Source organism: Leptonychotes weddellii, chromosome 6 (genome assembly GCF_054177405.1).
Source record: "Leptonychotes weddellii isolate Sample4059 chromosome 6, ASM5417740v2, whole genome shotgun sequence".
NCBI lineage: Eukaryota > Metazoa > Chordata > Mammalia > Carnivora > Phocidae > Leptonychotes > Leptonychotes weddellii.
The window spans coordinates 13,051,582-13,072,649 of NC_138374.1; the positions used below are offsets into that span (position 1 = coordinate 13,051,582).

Consider the following 21,068-nt stretch of genomic DNA (forward strand, 5'->3'; position numbering starts at 1 on the left):
TGGGTGGCTCAGTTGGTTAAGCGACTGCCTTCAGCTCAGGTCATGATCCCAGGGTCCTGGGATTGAGTCCCGCATCGGGCTCCCTGCTCTGTGGGGAGCCTGCTTCTCCCTCTCCCACTCCCCCTGCTTGTGTTCCCTCTCTCGCTGTGTCTCTCTCTGTCAAATAAATAAATAAAATCTTAAAAAAAAAAAAAAAAAACAAGAAATGTTTACAGAAAATAAACATGAACCAAATGTAATGTACTAAATTAAAATTACATTTTAACATATTTTAAAGCTAGCTATATATTTCTTCCATTAAAATGGAGCATGGCAAATACTGCATTCATTTTATAAACAACCAAAGTAAGAGGTTAAAAGCAATTTAAAGTGCTCCCACACAATCCAAAAATAAGTTTCCGATAATTGAATCTGAAGTTCTTGAGATCATAAAAATCTGTAATAAGAAAGTTTTAGGATCAAATATAATAAAAGTATAATTTATGCCTATCAAAAACAAAAAGCTTTTAAGCATTATGATAGTTAAACTCCTTCAGTGCATTAATCCTCTAATAACTGTTTCAGTCAAGAGAATGTTGGGAGGTCAGGTTTGGATTTTTTCTTAACTTAGTTTGAAATTGTACATAATTCTCTTTGAATATAATTTGCTTTATGTAGCACCTAACTCTCCAGGAACTCAAAACATTTCAGGGATTTATATCCTGACCTTAGTTTTGTTCATTGTTGCTGTTTTATTTTTTGTATCTAGTGAAAATCCATGTGAAGGGCAAACCACTAATTCAGTGATATGTATCCCAGCAAACCCATTCTTGCTAGTAGAGAAAATAATGCTGAACAGAAGTTAAAGAATCAGTGGTGGCTTACCAACTCCAAAACTTCTATTTCTGTTTGGAGAGCTTCACAAGCACTTTGTATGTCATCTTCCTTATAAAGTTCTAATTCTTCTTTAAGTCTGTTTTAAAGGAAAAATTCACCCTATGAGTTCAGCAATAAGCTTTTATAATAATTTTTTTATTATATGGATAGCGGCAGATTTGTAGCTTCTATCATCAGAATTTTAACACTAAAGAATTTGGAAAGAAATTTTAATTCTCTATACTTCTATAAAGACTGTATAAAACTCTGAGACGTACAAAACTTCCATAAAGAAAATAAGGCAGACTAAATAAATAATAGGCAATTTTAGATTAATTAAAAGAGCAACATAGTTTAGTGGGGAAAAATATAGTACTGTCTGAAGAGCTCTGTTTTAGTCTTAGCCACTAACAAGCTGAAAAACCTTGGCTAAATCATTTAGCCTCTCTAAACTTCACCTGAAAAATTTTAATTACAGGAAAAAATGACCTCTGAGATTTCTTCTTGAACTAAAATTAAACATTAACTTTATAGTACACATATGCAATTAAAATATATTTTAATTTTAGAGTGAGAAAGCAACATCAATATTTCTTTCTTCCAATTAAGTCTTTAATCCTTTGAATACTCATAAATTTAAAAAAGTATTTTATGTCTATATTTAATGTAAAAAAATAGTGAAAAAACGGTCTTCTATTTCTAGCATTAGGGCTAATATTCCTTCCAAAAAGAAAAACTTAAGCAAAAGCCATGAACTGTGGCTGGAGAGGTAGAGAGCTAGGGCAGCGAGGCGGATGAGGCTGCCCTGAGGGAGCAACACTGATCTCACAAACCTAAGCCAACTGGGCCAGCCACAAGGTGAAGACTTGAACCTCTTTTGAGCTCCAACCCTTAAGGAAAGTCTGAAAGGGGTTCTAGGTCAGTGGCATTCCCTGTATACTAGCAGAGGCAAAAGAAAATCCTCTCTGAAGGAAAGTTTAACATATTTAGACCTACAGGCTTCGCACAGATCAAGAGGAAACCATGAACTCACAATCAGAGATCACCAAGCACCCAAGAAGGCAAACCACCATAAATAAAAGTCAGCAGAGACAATAAACAATAGCTTATGTCCATAATACACAAAGAACTATGAGTCAGTAAGAAAAAGACAACACAGTGGAAAATGGGCATACCCTCCCCAAACACACAAACCTCTACCAGATCAAAAGATATACAATGGCTAACAAAAATAGGAAAAGATGCTCAACTTAATTAGTTATCAAGGAAATACAAAAGAAAAACACAATGAAATGTTATTACAAACTCACCAGAATAGCTAAAATGAAAAATAAGGAATTCCAAATCTTGACAAGGCTATGACTAAATGCCATAGAGGCTACTCCTTTACACTTGGTTGCAGAATGAAGATGACAAGTGTGGCTAACTCCCAGTGAACATGCATGTAGTGTGAGTGAGAAATAAACACTCATTATTCACTGACATCTTAGGGTTGTTCACTTCTGAAGCATAATTTAGTCTAGGTCACAGAAAAAAATATAAAAAATAATTGGAGAGTCACCAGGAACTGAGCATTGAAGGCCACTAACACCCCAAAAACTAGAGGCACTAGGACTCCTGATGGAAAAAAACCACCATCTATGATATAGCTTTGCCAAAAAAATTCAACCTAAATTTGATCAAGTTTTTAGATCCAATTACCAATTTACAAAAAATATATAAGTCAAACAAACATGTTTAACCCTACAATGGGAATATAATCAACTATAAATCAATCCAAATCGAGGGAAACTCTACAGGATAAAAAATTTAATTTCCTCAACAAATAAATTACAAGTTAATTGCTGTTAATTATTTTATGTGTAATAATGGACTCTAGTTATGTTTTTTGAAAGTTCTTATTTTTTAAGAGACATAATAAAATAATTATATGATATATATGATTTGCTTCAAGTAATACAGGAGAAAAACAAGCAGAGATAGAGATGAAACAAGATTGGCCATAAGCTGATAACTGTTAAAGTTGTGCGATGAGTACATATGATTCATTATATTTTTCTTTTTTACCTTTGTATGTGCTTTAAATCCTCTATAATAATTCTTTTAAGAAACAGAGTTTAGCAAAGATAGTGGCCATAAAGTCAACATACAAATACCTGTTATATTTTCATGCACCAGCAATAAACAATTAGAACATGTCATTTAAAACAAACACACCATTTACAACAGCATCTAAAACTACAAAGTACCTAAAATTAAAACTTATCAAAGATGTGCAAGATCAATAAACAGAAAATCATAAAGTTTTATTGAAAGATATTTAAAAAGACACATTGAGATATCCTAAGTTCATAGATGGGAAGTCTCAGTTTCATAAAGATATAAAGTCTCTCAGAAGTAACTATAATAATAAATGCAATTGTAACCAAAATCACAACAGATTTTCATGGATATGATAAATTGATTCAGAAATGTATGTAAAAAGCAAAACGCCAAGTATAGACAATATACTCTTGAGAAGACAAAAAAAAGACAAAGGGGGGTGTCCCACCTTGTATCATGACTCATTATAAAGTAACAGTAATTAAATAGTTAAAATGGAATAGTATGCATTTAGTAGTTCTGAGTAGTAATGAACGAATTGACCAATGAAACAGAATAGAAAATAGAATGTGAATTATATCCATGATCTATTATTATTATTATTTAATACAAGATGTGACATTGTAGATCACTAGAGGAAGAAGAAACCATTGAATAAATGTTGCTGGAACAACTGGTTATCCATGTGCAAAAAAATGAAAATAGATCTTGTTGTACATATAAACAAAATCAATGCCATATAAACTAAAGACAAATGTGAAAGGCAAACCCTACAAATTATTAGAGAAAATACAGGACAATATCCTTCTGATCTTAGGTAAGTAAAGAGTTCTTAAGGCACAAAAATGCTAACCATAGCAAGAAATGACAGATAATTTCAACCATATTAAAAGTAGGAACTCTACTAAAGCATAACAGTATAAGGAACTCCAAAAAACAAAACAAAAACAAAAAGCTTCATAAATCGGGAGAAGAGATCTCCAACGTGTAAAAAACAAAATCCAGAATTATGAAAAAACTAAAAATAAAAAACTTCTAGAAGTGAATAAAATCAAATACCCAAACAACCCAGTTGCAAAATAATTATGAGGCATTTTACAGAAAAGGAAACACACGATCTATAAACAGATGGAAAGAAGCTCAATCTCATGGGTAGTCAGGGCAATACAGATTTAGCCCACAAAATACTGTCTTATATCCATGAGATTGGCAAGAGTTTTAGTAAGTCTAAAAATAAAGTACTGAAGAAGATGGAGATCAATGGGAATTTTTATAATTTGCTAAAGTAAATATGAACTGGTTTAATCATTTTGGAAAATAGTATGTTGTTATCTTGTAAAGTTCAAAATTCATATGCCTTTACACACCAATTCTACCAGGCATATAACCTAAACTCTTACACATGTGTATCAGGATAATCACAAGAGCATTGTTTGTGAAAACAAAAACTAGAAATAATCCAAATGTGCATTAAAAGGAAAAAAATTGTGATATATTCACACAGCTACGTTCAATAACATGGATGAGTCTTAGAAACAATCCAAAAACGGTATCATACCATTTTTACAGAACTAAAAAATAAACAAAAATAACCAATATGCAGACAGATCATATATATAAATATATGGCATAATTTTAAATAAATCACAATGTAACAAAGAAAATTATATATAGGGAAATGGACTAAATGCAATATCACACATACACAAGAAAATGTTACACAACGTAGGACAGCAATTATATCTGGAAGGAAGGGTATGGAATAAAGGAGGAGCCCATGGCTAATGCAAGTTATTGGTTTTAAGTCTAGTTTAGTTCACAGGTGCTCATTATATTACTACACTTTACAACTTACACATAATTGAAGAAAAACATAATAATTGTAGGGATGGAAGAGGAAATAATACCCTGTATATGTGAACTTCATTGTGTTCTGAACTTTTATGAATTTAATAGTAAATAAAAATTCTGAAGGAATGCTCAAGTAGGAAAAATAGAACAGGTTATTAATTTTGAGCATTAGATGTTTACACAAGCATAAAAAGCCTTGTAATGAATATTTTTAAAGAGTAAGTAGAAAGTTAAATGGAGAATTACAATGTACTGTGGAGAGCTATACAATGTACTTCAGGCTTTATTTGAATATATTTATCTTTTTGAATAAAATGGTAGCGATCTTTCTTCCACCATACCATCCATTCTTGCTCCTCCTCCTTTTCATTTTAAATGAACTGCAGGTTCTGTAACATTTTTTATGCCATCAGAACTGGGTGGTTGACCACTTTCCCTTTCAGTTAGCTAACGGTGAGAATGAGAGACTACTGAAATTAAGGAGGGCATTTAGAGCGAATTATAGGAAGTATTTCACTATTCAGCATATAATCAAGCTGTAGAATTTAGATCTGCACTTAAAAAAAATTGTTGTTGCTAGCTTTAAAAGAGGCTAGATAATAATGGTATGAATATTAATACATTTGCAGCTAGCCAAAGCTATATAATGGTAAGCAGATATCATGCTTCAGTGCATAGACTGATTGCCTACAGGAGTCAAGAAGGACTTCCTTCACCTGCTGCACAGTAACTCAGAGCAGTTTGCGTTGGTTATTGTTACCTTTCTCTGAATCATCAAATAATGACGAGGATGGGCCAATACTGCTAGTTAGTCTTGCAAAACTTATGTTCCGTGTATTTTTATGATTTCCTGCACATTCCAATTTTTTCCAGTTACTTCTAAGTGCTATAGAAAAGCCTTTACTGAAAGAACACTCTTTTTAGCTACAGAACTGGACACAAGTACTATTTAAGTAGAAAGAAGGAAAAATTTCACCCAAAGTCCTAGTACACAGACTCAAATGATGATAAAATTTAGGTATATTTTATTAAAAGAACTTAGTAAAAGAACTCATTTGAGCTATAGAGCTGTACACAAATACTATTTCAGTGGAAAGAAGGAAAAATTTCACCCAAAGTTCTAGTACACAGACTCAAATGATATTGAAATTTAGGTATATTTCATCATAGTCTTTTGTTTCCATTAATGGTGATTATGTAATTTTACTTCCTAGTTTTTTTTCTTTTGCTTAATGTTATCACTTACATTTTCCTCAATTAATTACATATGCTATTAATACTATATAAGAGAAATATGTTGTAGTCCAAGTGGCTACACCAGAATTAACTTAATCATTCATGTATAGTATAGAAATTAAGTTGTCCCTATTTTTTTTTCCACCATAAACAACATTTCTATGAACACCTTTGTGCATCAAGTTTCCTCTGTACTTAGAATTATTTTCCTTCGGATAGAGCTTGTAAGTGTAATTTTTAGGTTAAATGGCATAAACATTTTTAAGATGCTTACAGTGATTTATGTACATCAAACTGCATTTAAGATATAGGCAATGTATACTGCCTCAGCAATGTATGAATTATCTCTGTACCACACCCTTGCCAATTTTGATATGGTCATTTAAGAATCTCTTTCAAAATTTGATAGAAAAATGATAATCAGTGGTTTTAATTTGCATTTAATAGATAAACAGTATAACTGATTTACCATTTGACTTATTCGTCTTGGTATCCTTACTAACTTGCATAACATAAGATACAAAATATGCATTCAATGCATGTTTGGTGGGTAAATACATGAATGAACACTATTGATTTTAGTGTCTCCTGACTGATTTTTTATCAGTTGATTATTTGGCAAGCTGTCATCCTTGTTTGTCATAACTACTATAAATTTCTCCCCGTTTATCATTCCATGATGCTGAACTTCTTTGACACATGGAATTTTAAATCTTATATGTTAAGTGTATTAATTTTATCCTTTTTGGTTTCCTTAATCACACCAGAGGTTTACTAAGTAGTTCTTTCTACTTTTTGCTAGTGTTTTCCTGCTTAGAAGGAGGTAAAAGAGGGATGGGCCCTGCCAGCAATTCCATTATTTCAAATCCTGGGTGAGTTGAATTAGGCATCTTCTTTAACTACATATTTCCTCTAATCTTCCTACCCCCCCTATACCAAAAGGGGTAGTTTGTAAAGGTAAACATATGAAAATGGAAAAAAAATGTTTTCTATTAAAGACATGAGTGATTTTTGAAAATGATTACTTTAACATTACACATGGCTTCTACAATAAACAAAATGATTTCAAAGTTTAGGGACATTTACAAATAGTCACATTTACATCAGAATATAACGTTTAAAAATAATCAGTTGATTCTGTCATCAAAATTTCCCTTGTATTTACTTAGAAGTTTTAATAACTATAGTATGTGCCAAGAATTCACAACACAGGAGATCTCTATTAGCTTAAAGGCTACATAATCAATGCTACAGAGACACTTCTGTTAGTGAATAAATGATGAAGTTTTACTAGAAAAGATGCAGAGTCAACAGAAATATTCAACAAAATACATAGCTAAGAATAATCCCGGAATTAAATGGGGATTTTCATATTTTATAAATGGTAAAAAAAGAGAGAGATGGCATGGATTGGCTACAGGTATATAATTATTTGACTAGTATATTCCAGAAACTTTAATGCTGAGATCTTATTACACTTACCCAGTTTGAGTTCATTCTTGTTGATAGTACAGAGTACTGCAAAGTACCTGGGCATTATTTCCTCAGTGCGGCCGGTATAACAATTCTTATTACTTTACTAAATAATGCTTGTTCTAAATAATGTTATAGAAACACTCCCACACGTATTTAAAGATACATGTATAAAATGTTTTCAATTATGAAAATTCAGAAACTCTTATATATCCGTCAGTGGGAGAAAGGTTACATCAATGCGGCAGTTCCCTACATTGCCATTAAAAGGGAATGAAGTTGATCAGCACAAATGAACATGGGAAGTGTCTATAATATTTTGCTAAGTAAAAAGCAAATTACAGACCAGTAAGTCTGATCCCATTTTATGCTAAACACACACACAGCTAGTATGTGTGCTCTCTCACACACACACACAGATATATAAACTCTGAAAAGATACATGTCAAACTTTTAACAATGGTTACATGGGGTTTCTGGCATAAGGTAATAGGAGAGGAGACTTTGATGTTTTACATTTTCATAGTGTTTGAATTTTGGATTCAGTCAACATAGCCTAGTCTCATAATTTAAAAACACCTATATACATTTGGTAAAATAAAAAATGTAAATGTGTGTAAATATACATATTTATCTGTGTATCTTTTAGAGAGGTTGGGAGTGTTTCAATACCATCATGTATTTATGCCTTCTTATAAACTGAAGGACCATCAGTGTGATCTCTACAACCAACTTAACTGGATGACTTTTTCACTGAAAAGGCAACAGCACTGACTTACTACTTCATATAAATGCATTTAGAGTCTCTCAGTAGGAGGTGAGTATTAACTTTTGTGCAGTTTCCATTGCAAATACCTCTTCACAAAACCACACTATCTTCAAATGTTCAGAAGGAAAATCCCATGCTGTTGACTTTGCAGCTTCATTTCTGAAATAAACTTCCTGTTGGTATTGAACAGGCACAAATAGTGGTTATAAAAAATGTAAAAGCATTCTAGAAAGAAGTTTCATGGGTAAGGAAAATGCCTGAAATGTTTCAAGTTGTCTGGTATGTCACTATTTGGAGCAAATAAAAAGTCATGATCAAGAGGTGTATTTTGGTGACCCTGGTGTTGGGCAATAATACAAAAATAACAGGTGTTGGGAGTTTGAAAGGGCCCAATATATAACAATCTTCTTTCCTGCCCAGTTGAGAAATAAGGAAAGCAGAAGATATCACATTTACTATGAATATAGCAGATACTGGAGAATGTGGCTTATATCTACAAGCAAAGGGCGTACTAATATTGAACCCCAGAATTAGACTAACTTAACGCACACATTACAGGCACAATTGGATGCAACAATCTTTCTCTTATGGATTCCTAGCACTTTAAAACTTAAGGGATAAAGGAGCAGAGAGGAACATACACTCTCTGAGGCAGGCCAGCTTCTAAAGAAATAGGGAAAGAAAAGGGGCTGGGCTCAAGTTTATCCTTCCAAACTCACCAGTCAGATTGAGTCACTCCTCCCCACCTTCCGAAAAGAAAGGAGGGTGTTGGGGAAAGGCTGGGAGGATTACACCTATAAAGCTTTTTCCACATGGAAGAAAAAATCAGGAGCGGATAAAGAATTCCATCGGGCTATCCCAGTGGTGAGAATATACCACATCTTTGCAAACAACACAGAAAATATGTGAAGGACTTGTATCTTCTTTGTAGTCAAAATAAAATTATATGTAGACTCAATCAACAATATGTAGAACAAATATTTATTGAACACCATGTGCCCTTGACTGTGCTAGATATGAGACTGATAGAAAAATGAACAGGAAGTAGGGGGACTTTCTAGCTGAGTGGGATCGATTGACACAAAAAACTATCATAGAATATGATTAATGATATAACAGAATTATAAACATACTCTCTTATGAACACAGAGAAAGGAATAGTAGAGGAAAGCTTTCATAATTTATTACATTCATTTATTCATTTATTTATTTAACACCTACTATATGCCAAGCTCTGTACCAATGTCTTAGACCACGAATATACACTGGTAAACCAAGTAGACAAGATCTCTCCTCTAGTTGAGCACATGGCAGAAACAGAAACTAACAAAATAAAGTACATAAGTATGTAATTACAAAATAGAATCTGTGCTATAAAGGAAAAGTATAGGGTGTTATTAAAAAAATAAAAATAAATTTAGATCACAGGGTAAGGGAGGGCTTCTCTGGGGAAATATTTCAATTGAGATCTAAAGGATAGGGTATGATCCATGTAGGTAGGAGACAGGCAGGCAGAGGGGCTAACAGATTATTTGAAGAGAAGGAAAGGCAGAGAAAGAGGTCTGTAAGTGGAAAAAAACTTGGAGTGCTTGAGGGAGCAGAGTGAAGAGGGGCCCTCAGGTGAAAATAACAAGGGAGGTGGTCAGAGGCCATAATGTGACAGGGTCATACTAAAGACGTTAAGTTTTATTATGTGTGTTATGAAGCCATTGAATGATTTCGATGACATGATTCAATTTACAATGGATTGGCTGGTGCAAAAGTGGAGGAACAGGGAGAAGAAGACAGATTGTTACTGTGATCCAGGTTAGAGAGGGTGGTGGCTAGAACTAGGATGTTAGCAATGGGGAGAGAGAATTGGAAGGATTCAGGAAATATTTTGCAGGCAAAAGCAATAAAATTTAGTAATGGATTAGGGTGGGGTGAGAATGACGAGTTCTGTAAATACATCAAAGATGCCTGCTACCTTTTAGATTTGAGCAAAACCCATAAAAAGTGACATGTGAGCTGGGCCTTAAGGACTAAGTTAGATTTTAGCTCATGGAGAAGAAAGAAAGATAGAGGTATGAGGTCCTGTGGCATATTTAGAATTCTATAAATAGTATTCTGATGCACTAGTAGTTTAGGGTATGTGATAAAAATGCAGAGAGATAGTGGAAGGGCACAGATTATGAAGACCTTTGAATTCTCCCACCCAAGTACTAACCAGGCCCGACCCTGCTTAGCTTCTGAGATTAGATGAGATTGGGTGTGTTCAGAGTGGTTTGGCCTAGACAAGACCTGTGAGCCTCGGATAAGATTTTTGTTTTTGCTTTTTTGCTTATTTAATCAGGGCAACATCACTTCAGATCTATGTTTATATTAAACTGTTGGGAATTCAGGACTGGAGCTTAGGAAAGAGGGATTTAGGACAAATATTTGGAAACTATCTATATGTGATAACTAAAACCATTAGAGCATATGAGGTAGCCCATAAAGAGTATAAAGAAAGAAGATTCAGTGATTAACCTTTAGGGATCCCATGCATTTAAAAGATTGGTGGAAGGAGTCCAAGATGGTGAGGAAGTAGGAGACCTTAGTTTTGTCTGGTCCCAGGAATTCAGCTAGATAGCTATCAAATCATTCTGAACACCTACGAACTCAACTAGAGATCTAAGAAAAGAATTGCTGCAATTCTACAAATAGATAAGCGACCACTTTCTACTAGTCTTTTTTTAATTTTCATTTTTACAGTTACATTCTATCCTTTTATTGTATTTAATTTTATTTTTGTACATATATAAGTCTTTTTTCTTTACAATTTTGGGATCTAGTTTTCTAACAAACATACCTAAATACACACAGGATCCAGTGTATTGCTCTGTTCTGTTCACCTGTCTGATTATATTCTTTTTTTTTTTTAAATTTAAGGTCTCTTACGATTTGTTTAGTGTATATTTCTCTGGGGTCATTGTTGCCATTTTAGTATTTTGTTCTCTCATTCAACTATTCTTCTCTGGGCAGAATAACAAGAGAGAAAAACTCACTTCATAAAAGAGAACAAGAGGCAGTACTGATGGCCAGGGATCTAATCAGTATAGATATAAGTAAGATATCAGAACTAGAGTTCAGAATAATGATTATAAAGATACTAGCTGGGCTTGAAAAAAGCATATAAGACACTAGAGAATCCCTTTCTGGAGAAATAAAAGAACTAAAATCTAATCAAGTTGAAATAAAAAAAGGCTATTAATGGGATGCAATCAAAAAATGGAGGCTCTAACTGCTAGAATAAATGAGGCAGAAGAGAGAATTAGTAATATAGAAGACAAATGATGGAGAATAAATAAACTGAGAAAAAGAGAAATAAACAACTACTGGATTACGAAGGGAGAATTCGAGAGATAAGTGATACCATAAAGTGAAACAATATTAGAAATAATTGGGATCCTAGAAGAAGGGGGGGCAGAAGGTATATTGGAGTAAATTATAGCAAAGAACCTCTCTAATCTGGGGAAGGAAACAGGCATTCAAGTCCAGGAGGCAAAGAGAACCCCACTCAAAATCAATAAAAATAAGTCAACACCTTGACATATAATAGTGAAACTTGCAAATCTCAGAGACAAAGAGAAAATCCTGAAAGCAGCTTGGGACAAGAGGTCTGTAACCTACAAGGGTAGAAACATTAGACTGAGCAGACCTATCCACAGAGACCTGGGAGGCCAGTAAGCACTGGCATGATATATTCAGGGTGCTAAATGAGAAAAATATGCAGCAAAGAATAATTTATCCAGTTAGGCTGTCATTCAAAATAGAAGGAGAGATAAAAACTTCCAGGACAAATAGAAACTGAAAGAATTTGTGATCACTAAACCAGCCCTGCAATATTAAAGGGAATCCTTTAAGCAAAGAGAGAGCCCAAAAGTAACATAGACCAGAAAGGAACAGAGACAATATACAGAAACAGTGACTTTATAGGTAATATAATGGCACTAAATTTATATCTTTCAATAGTTAACTCTGAATGTAAATGGGCTAAATGCCCCAATCAAAAGACACAGGGTATCAGATTGGATAAAAAAGCAAGATCCATCGATATGTTGTCTGCAAGAGACTCATTTTAGACCCAAAGATACCTCCAGATTGAAGTGAGGGGGGTAGAAAACCATTTATCATGCTCATGGACATCAAAAGAAAGTTGGGATTAGATTTCAAACCAAAGACTGTAATAAGAGATGAGAAAGGACACTATATTGTAACTAAAGGGATTATATCATAATCCAACAAGAATATCTAACCACAGTAAATATTTATGTCCCTAACATGGAAGCAGCCAATTATATAAACCATTTAATAACAAACTTAAACACATTGATAATAATACAATAATAGTAGGGGACTTTAACACCCCACTCACTGCAATGGACAGATCATCTAAGCAGAAGATCAACAAGGAAACAAAGGCTTTGGATGACACACTGGACCAGATGGACTTCACAGATATATTCAGAACATTCTATCCTAAAGCAACAGAATACACATTCTTCTCGAGGGCACATGGAACATTCTCCAGATTATATCACATACTGGGTCACATATCAGGTCTCAACTGGTACCAAAAGTTTGGGATCATTCCCTGCACATTTTCAGACCACAATGCTTTGAAACTTGAACTCAATCACAAGAGGAAAGTTGGAAAGAACTCAAATACATGGAGGTTAAAGAGAATGCTACTAAAGAATGAATGGGTCAATCAGGAAATTAAAGAAGAATTAAAAAAATTTTCATGGAAACAAATGAAAATAAACACAACTGTTCAAAATCTTTGGGTTGTAGCAAAGGTGGTCCTAAGAGGGAAGTATATAGCAATACAAGCCTTTCTCAAGAAAAAAGAAAGGTCTCATATATACACCTAACTTTACACCTAAAGGAGCTGGAAAAAGACCAGCAAATAAAGCCTAAATCCAGCATGAGAAGAGAATTAATAAAGATTAGAACAGAAGTCAATGAAATAGAAACGAAAAGAATAGTGGAACAGATCAATGAAACTAGGAGCTGGTTCTTTGAAAGAATTAATAAGATCATTAAACCCCTGGACAGACTTATCAAAAAGAAAAGAGAAAGGAGGGGCACCTGGGTGGCTCAGTTGTTAAGCAGCTGCCTTCGGCTCAGGTCATGATCCCAGGGTCCTGGGATCGAGCCCCGCATCGGGCTCCCTGCTCGGCGGGAAGCCTGCTTCTCCCTCTCCCACTCCCCCTGCTTGTATTCCCTCTCTCGCTTCTCTCTCTCTCTGTCAAATAAATAAATTTAAAAAAAAAAAAAAAGAAAGAAAAGAGAAAGGAACCAGATAAACAAAATCATGAATGAAAGAAGAGAGATCACAAGCAACATCGAAGAAATACAAACAAATTATAAGAACATATTATGCATAACTATATGCCAACAAATTAGGCAATCTGGAAGAAATGGATGCATTCCTAGAGATATATAAATTACCAAAACTGAAATCAGAAGAAAGAGAAAACCTGAACAGACTTATAACCAGCAAGGAAATTGAACCAGTAATCAAAAATCTCCCAATAAACAAGAGTCCACGGCCAGAAGGCTTCCCAGAGGAATTCTACCAAACATTTAAAGAAGAAGTAATACCTATTCTTCTGAAGCTGTTTCAAAAAATAGAAGGAAAACTTCCAAACTCTTTCTATGAAGCCAGCATTACCTTGATCCCCAAACCAGAAAAAGACCCCACCAGAAAGGAGTATTACAGACCAATATCCCTGATGAACAGATGCAAAACTTCTCACCAAGATACTAGCCAATAGGATCCACCACGTCCAAGTAGGATTTATTCCTGGGCTGCAGGGTTGTTCAACATCAGCAAATCAATCAATGTGATACACTACATTAAAAAAAGAAAGGACAAGAACCATGTGATTCTCTCAATAGATGCAGAAAAAGCATTTGACAAAGTACAGCATCCCGATTCTTGATTAAAACTCTTCACAGTATAGGGATAGAGGGAATATACTTCAATATCATAAAAGCCATCTATGAAAAGCCCACAGCGAATATCATTCTCAGTGGGGAAAAACAGAGCTTTTCCCCTAAGGTCAGGAACATGGCAGAGATGTCCACTATCACCATTGTTGTTCAACATAGTACTAGCAGTCCTAGCCTCAGCAATCAGATAACAACAACAAAAATAAAAGGCATCTGAATCATCAAAGAAGAATTCAAACTCTCACTCTTCGCAGATGACATGATACTCTATGTGGAAAACCCAAAAGACTACACTCTAAATTGCTAGAACTCATATAGGAATTCAGCAAAGTCTCAGGATATAAAATCAATGCACAGAAATCAGTTGCATTTCTATACACTAACAATGAGACAGAAGAAAGAGAAATTAAGGAGTCAATCCCATTTATAATTGCACCAAAAACGGTAAGATAACTAGGAATAAAACTAACCAAAGAGGCAAAGGATCTGTACTCAGAAAAGTATAGAACACTCATGAAAGAAATTGAGGAAGACACAAAGAAATGGAAAAACATTCCATGTTCATGGATTGGAAGAACAAATATTGTGAAAATGTCGATGATACCTAGGGCAATCTATATATTCAGTGTAATCCCTATCAAAATACCATCAACCTTTTTCACAGAGCTGGAACAAATAATCCTAAAATTTGTATGGAACCAGAAAAGACTCTGAATAGCCAAAGGAATGTTGAAAAAGAAAACCAAAGCTGGTGGCATCACAATCCCAGACTTCAAGCTCTATTACAAAGCTGTCATCATTAAGACAGTAAGGTACTGGCACAAAACAGACACATAGATCAATGGAACAGAACAGACAACCCAGAAATGGACCCTCAACTCTATAGTCAACTAATCTTCGACAAAGCAGGAAAGAATACCCAATGGAAAAAAGACAGTCTTTTCAACAAATGGTATTGGGAAAATTGGACAGCCACATGCAGAAGAATGAAACTGGACCATTTCCTTATACCATACACAAAAATAGAATCAAAATGGATGAAAGACCTAAATATGAGACAGGAATCCATAAAAATCCTAGAGGAGGACACAGGCAGCAACCTCTTTGACCTCAGCTGCAGCAACTTCTGGCTAGACACGTCTCCAGAGGCAAGGGCAAAAATGAACTATTGGGACTTCATCAAGATAAAAAGTTTTTGCACAGCAAAGGAAATAGTCGACAAAACTAAATGACGACCAACAGAATGGGAGAAGATATTTGCAAATGTCTTATCATATAAAGGGCTAGTATCCAAAATCTATAAAGAACTTATCAAACTCAATACCCAAAGAACAAATAATCCAATCAAGAAACGAGCAGAAGACCCGAACAGACATTTCTCCAAAGAAGACATACAAATGGCCAACAGACACAGGAAAAAATGTTCAACATCACTTGGCATCAGAGAAATATAAGTCGAAAACACAATGAGATACTACCTCATATCGGTCAGAATGGCTAAAATCAACAAGTCAGGAAATGACAGATGTTGGCGAGCATGCGGAGAAAAGGGAACCCTCTTACACTGTTGGTGGAGAATGCAACCTTGTGCAGCCACTCTGGAAAACAGAATGGAGGTTCCTCAAAGGGTTGAAAATAGAGCTACCCTGTGACTCAGCAATTGCACTACTAGGTATTTACCCCAAAGATACAAATGTAGTGATCTGAAAGGGCACATGCACCCCAATGTTTATAGCAGAAATGTTCACAACAGCCAAACTAGGGAAAGAGCCCAGACGTCCAACAACAGATGAATGGATAAAGATGTGGTATATATATATATATACAATGGAGCAGTACTCAGCTACCAAAAAAATGAAATCTTGCCATTTGCAATGACATGGATGGAACTAGAGGGTATTATGCTGAGCAAACAAGTCAATCAGAGAAAGACAATTATCATATGATCTCACTCATATGTGGAATTTAAGAAACAAAACAAGATCATGGGGGAGGGAGGGGAAAATAAAACAAGACGAAAGCAGAGAGGGAGACAAACCATAAGATACTCTTAGTCATAGGAAACAAACTGAGGGTTGCTGGAGGGGAGAAGGGTGGGGGGAATGGGGTAACTGGGTGATGGACATTAAGGAGGGCATGTGATGTAATGAGCACTGGGTTTTATATAAGACTGATGAATCACTGAACTCTACCTCTGAAACTAATAATACATTATATATTAACTAACTGAATTTAAATTAAAAAAAAAGGCACGTGGAAGGGAAAAATGATAAAGAAGCTTGAAAGTCATGAAATCCTCATGGATAATATGAAATAAAAATTCAATCATAAGTAATCATATAATTATAATTATATCTAATTTTAGAGCATTTACTATGTTCTAAGCACTGTTCTAAGGGCTTTATATATATTAAGTCATTTAATTTTTACTATAATCTTGTGAGGTAGATGCTATTATGAACCTCATTTTATAGTTGTGGAGACTGAGGACAGACAAGTTAAATTGCTTGTACAAGGTTAGTAACCTAATAAATAGCAGAGCTGGGATTTTAAGGGGTTTGTAATCTTAACCTCTATGCTTACTGCCTCTCAAGAACCCAAGGTTTATCATTTCTATCCTCCCTGAACTATATGAAAAAACTAGATCAGTCATAGTTATACAACCTCATGGGAACTTCTTATGAATTAACCCAACCTTTGAACATCCAAATGGCCAACAGACACATGAAAAAGTGCTCAATATCACTCGGCATCAGGGAAATCCAAATCAAAACCTCAATGAGATATCACCTCACACCAGTCAGAATGGCTAAAATTAACAAGTTAGGAAATGACAGATGTTGGCGGGGATGCAGAGAAAGGGGAACCCTCCTACACTGTTGGGGGGAATGCAAGCTGGTGCAGCCACTCTGGAAAACAGTATGGAGGTTCTTCAAAAAGTTGAAAACAGAGCTACCATACGATCCAGCAATTGCACTATTGGGTATTTACCCCAAAGATACAAATGTAGGGATCCGAAGGGGTACATGCACCCCAATGTTTATAGCAGCAATGTCCACAATAGCCAAACTGTGGAAAGAGCCAAGATGTCCATCAACAGATGAATGGATAAAGAAGATGTGGTATATATATATATATGTATATATATATATACATATATATATAATGGAATATTATGCAGCCATCAAAAAAACCCTGAAATCTTGCCATTTGCAATGACGTAGATGGAACTGGAAGGTACTATGCTGAGCGAAGTAAGTCAATCAGAGAAAGACATGTATCATATGACCTCACTGATATGAGGAATTCTTAATCTCAGGAAACAAACTGAGGGTTGCTGGAGTGGTGGGGGGTGGGAGGGATGGGGTGGCTGCGTGATAGACTTTGGGGAGGGTATGTGCTATGGTGAGCACTGTGAATTGTGCAAGATTGTTGAATCACAGATCTGTACCTCTGAAGCAAATAATACATTATGTGTTTAAAAAAAAAAAGAAGATAGCAGGAGGGGAAGAATGAAGGGGGGTAAATTGGAGGGGGAGACGAACCATGAGAGACTATGGACTCTGAAAAACAAACTGAGGGTTCTAGAGGGGTTGGGGTGGGAGGATGGGTTAGCCTGGTGATGGGTATTGAGGAGGGCACGTTCTGCATGGAGCACTGGGTGTTATATGCAAACAATGAATCATGGAACACTACAACAAAAACTAATGATGTAATGTATGGTGATTAACATAACATAATAAAAAAAAGTTAAAAAAAAGGCAACTCTGGATGATTCTAGAGATCATTGCACTTTTTAAGGCCGTATTTCCTCATCTATAACATGTGGATTGAAGACTACCATATCTGAGGTTTAAGTAATATAGTGAATATAAACTGCAGTGTGTGTATAAATAAACAAATAAAATGCTTGGCACATAAAAAAAAATGAATTAACCCAACCTTTGACTTAAGTGTTAATCATAGCAATAGTCTACAAGTTAGCTACCTTAATATGTTTAATTAATGATCCCACAATCTTCAAAATAGAATCTTTTAAATAAGTAAGCATCTTGGTATTTATAAAGAGGAAATGATTACCTAAAGCAGAGACCATTAAACCACTGTGAATGTAAGTACTGGTTCTCTACACTAAAGGATGGCATCAAGATAGAGTCCAACAAATAATCTGAACATGGCAGATTAATTTAAAAAAGAAAACCATAATCATTATGAAAGAATTCCAATAATAGACAGTATAAAATATGTGTAAAATTTTCTAATTACTAGAAGTAGAAACAATATACTCATAGAAATAAACTAATATTAATTTTTTTGTAATTGCTTTCTTAACTGGTTAAAGTTTAATAAAAGTAGAAGTACAATTATAATAACCTTAAAATAAAACTGGTTCTCAACTGGGGACAATTTTGCCCACCCCGCTCTGCCCAGGGGACATTTGGCAATGTCTGGAGACATTTTTGGTTGTCAAAGCTGGGGGTGGGAGGTGCTACTGGCATCTAGAGTTTAGAGGCCAGAGATGCTGCTAAATGTCTTAAATTGCACAGGACTCCCCTCTTGCAACCAAGAACGACATGGGCCAAAATGTCAATAGTGCCAAGTTTGAGAAACCCTGCTATAAAAATGGGCACCCTGCTATCTATACCAATAGCAGTTAAACCTGAAAATTTAAGAAAAAGGCAACAGAATTTAGTATACATTTGAACACACAGATGGAAAATAATATTCCAAAATTTAGGGATAAAACCAACTTAATTTTGGCCTTCATGATATTGAATAAATGTCATATCGTTTCTTGCCATTATTAGCTTCTTGTTATTGCACTAATTATAAGGCTTATGGCCCTATTTCCAAAAATCTTTATATTCGGTATTTTGACTTAGTTCTTTATACTTGAAATGACTTTTATGGAACATACCAGTAAGCAAACTAAACTACACATATCAAATAATTTAAAGTGGGAACTGGTAAATATTGGCATTTCATTTGATAACTGCTAAAATGCAAAAAAAGGACAATGTATATAGACGAATGTTTCTTTCTATTCAAATTTCTTCTGTCACCATCTGTGAAGGAAAAAACACTCTCTAAGAGACTTTGTGTGCTTAATTTTAACCCAGGGCAAATTTTTATGACTGAGTGATAAACCCACAAAACCGGAGTTCACATCAGAAGCCCTTATACTACTAACCATAATGATACCAATGGGTATTATCATTTTTAAAAGCGTAAAAAAATCAATAAGCAGACTGTCATTACAGAAACTCATTCTTCATCACACATATCACCCAAGAGATTGATATTTCATGCTTATAAAACTTAACATAAAATTAAATTGCAAATATTTTCTCATAATCTACTAAAACTATGGCCTAAAGCAATACACTGCTAATATGAAGCATTTGTTCAGCTCGAGTGGGCATATTTCTATATGATTTATGTAAAAGAAGGCTTCATTTGCTTCTCATAGATTCAGTAATGAGGTTTCTTTCCTTATATTTAGCCCTGAAAGTAGATGAACTTCTTTGAAATTAAGCCAGCAAATATAACATTGAATTATTAATAAACAATAGTAAAATTAACAAACTGAAGGTTTTCTCCTTGTGTGTATGACTATGTGGTTTCAAACACCAGCCATTCTTTCATTATCCAAATACATAAAAAGCAGCTCAATTTCCCATACAGAAAATACATTTCATTCTTTCAGCATAAAACAAATAGTAATAAATTTCAAGTAAAATAGTAGGTTGTGATTTTTTTCCCCCTGAAATCTGAAACAATAAAAAATAATTTCAACCATTAAAAAAAAGTTAGGGGGTGCCTGGGTGGCTCAGTCGGTTAAATGTCTGCCTTCGGCTCAGGTCATGATCCCAGGGCCCTGGGATCCAGCCCCACATTGGGCTCCCTGCTCAGCGGGCAGTAGGCTTCTCCCTCCCCCTCTCCCTCTGTGTGCTCTCTCTCTCAAAGAAAGAAAGAAAGAAAGAAAGAAAGAAAGAAAGAAAGAAAGAAAGAAAGAAAAAAAAAAGAAATCTATCTTAAAAAAAGTTAGGAATAACAGGAAGGACAGTTGTGGAACCAATAGTTTGTCTTAATCTATTGGGATGTGAATAACACTGAGTCCATGAGGTAAAAGAAAAAATTGATTTCAGTATTATCAACCCGATGCACTGTGAAACTTACATGTAGCACTTTTTAGCCAGTGAAGCGTTTTCTCATTAGCATACTTCACAATACAAATAAAAGGAATTAACATCTTTATCTGGAACTTAAAAAAAACTACACATTTAGCTTTATGCTGAAATATCTTTGACAACTTGAAAAATTAGCAGATTTTACACCAAAATATAATAGGGAATTCTTACCTTAAGCATTCAGCATCATTTTGAGGCTTTTCATTGATTTTTACTTTTTCTGCCTCTAGGTATTTGGTAGTACAAATGGCTTCATTCTTTTTATCTTCAAAAACTAAACAAGAAAATGCTTACAGTCTTCAAAAAAATAAACATAAAGAGTTAACTTTATTCATTCGTAAGAACAATATTCTAATTTTTGGTGCTTTATGTAAAATGTATGTACTCATGATTCTTATTTTTCTACTTTAATATAGCAATTAAAGGCATAAAAAAGATCTCGACAAAATTTATGACATTAAAACTACCAGATCTAACACCGTTTATTTTAGTGTTTTACCTATTTCTTCTTTATACCAATAATAACACTGTACCAATAAGTTAGTGCAATTTGAAATAATAATACAACCCTGTTATGTGTATGTAACTGTATTCATCAGCAAAATAAACTA

General features: G+C 34.5%; 1 protein-coding gene across 1 annotated transcript in view; it reads right to left on the bottom strand.

The window, feature by feature from the left end:
* CCDC172 (coiled-coil domain containing 172) overlaps positions 1-21,068 on the bottom strand; it is an 81,229-nt gene that overhangs the window by 24,366 nt on the left and 35,795 nt on the right. The window contains exons 7-8 of the mRNA XM_081823064.1: positions 20,629-20,731; positions 865-952 (exon numbers count right to left, since the gene is read on the bottom strand). Coding sequence (XP_081679190.1) covers positions 865-952; positions 20,629-20,731 — 191 coding nt within the window. The remainder of the gene's footprint in view (positions 1-864; positions 953-20,628; positions 20,732-21,068) is intronic.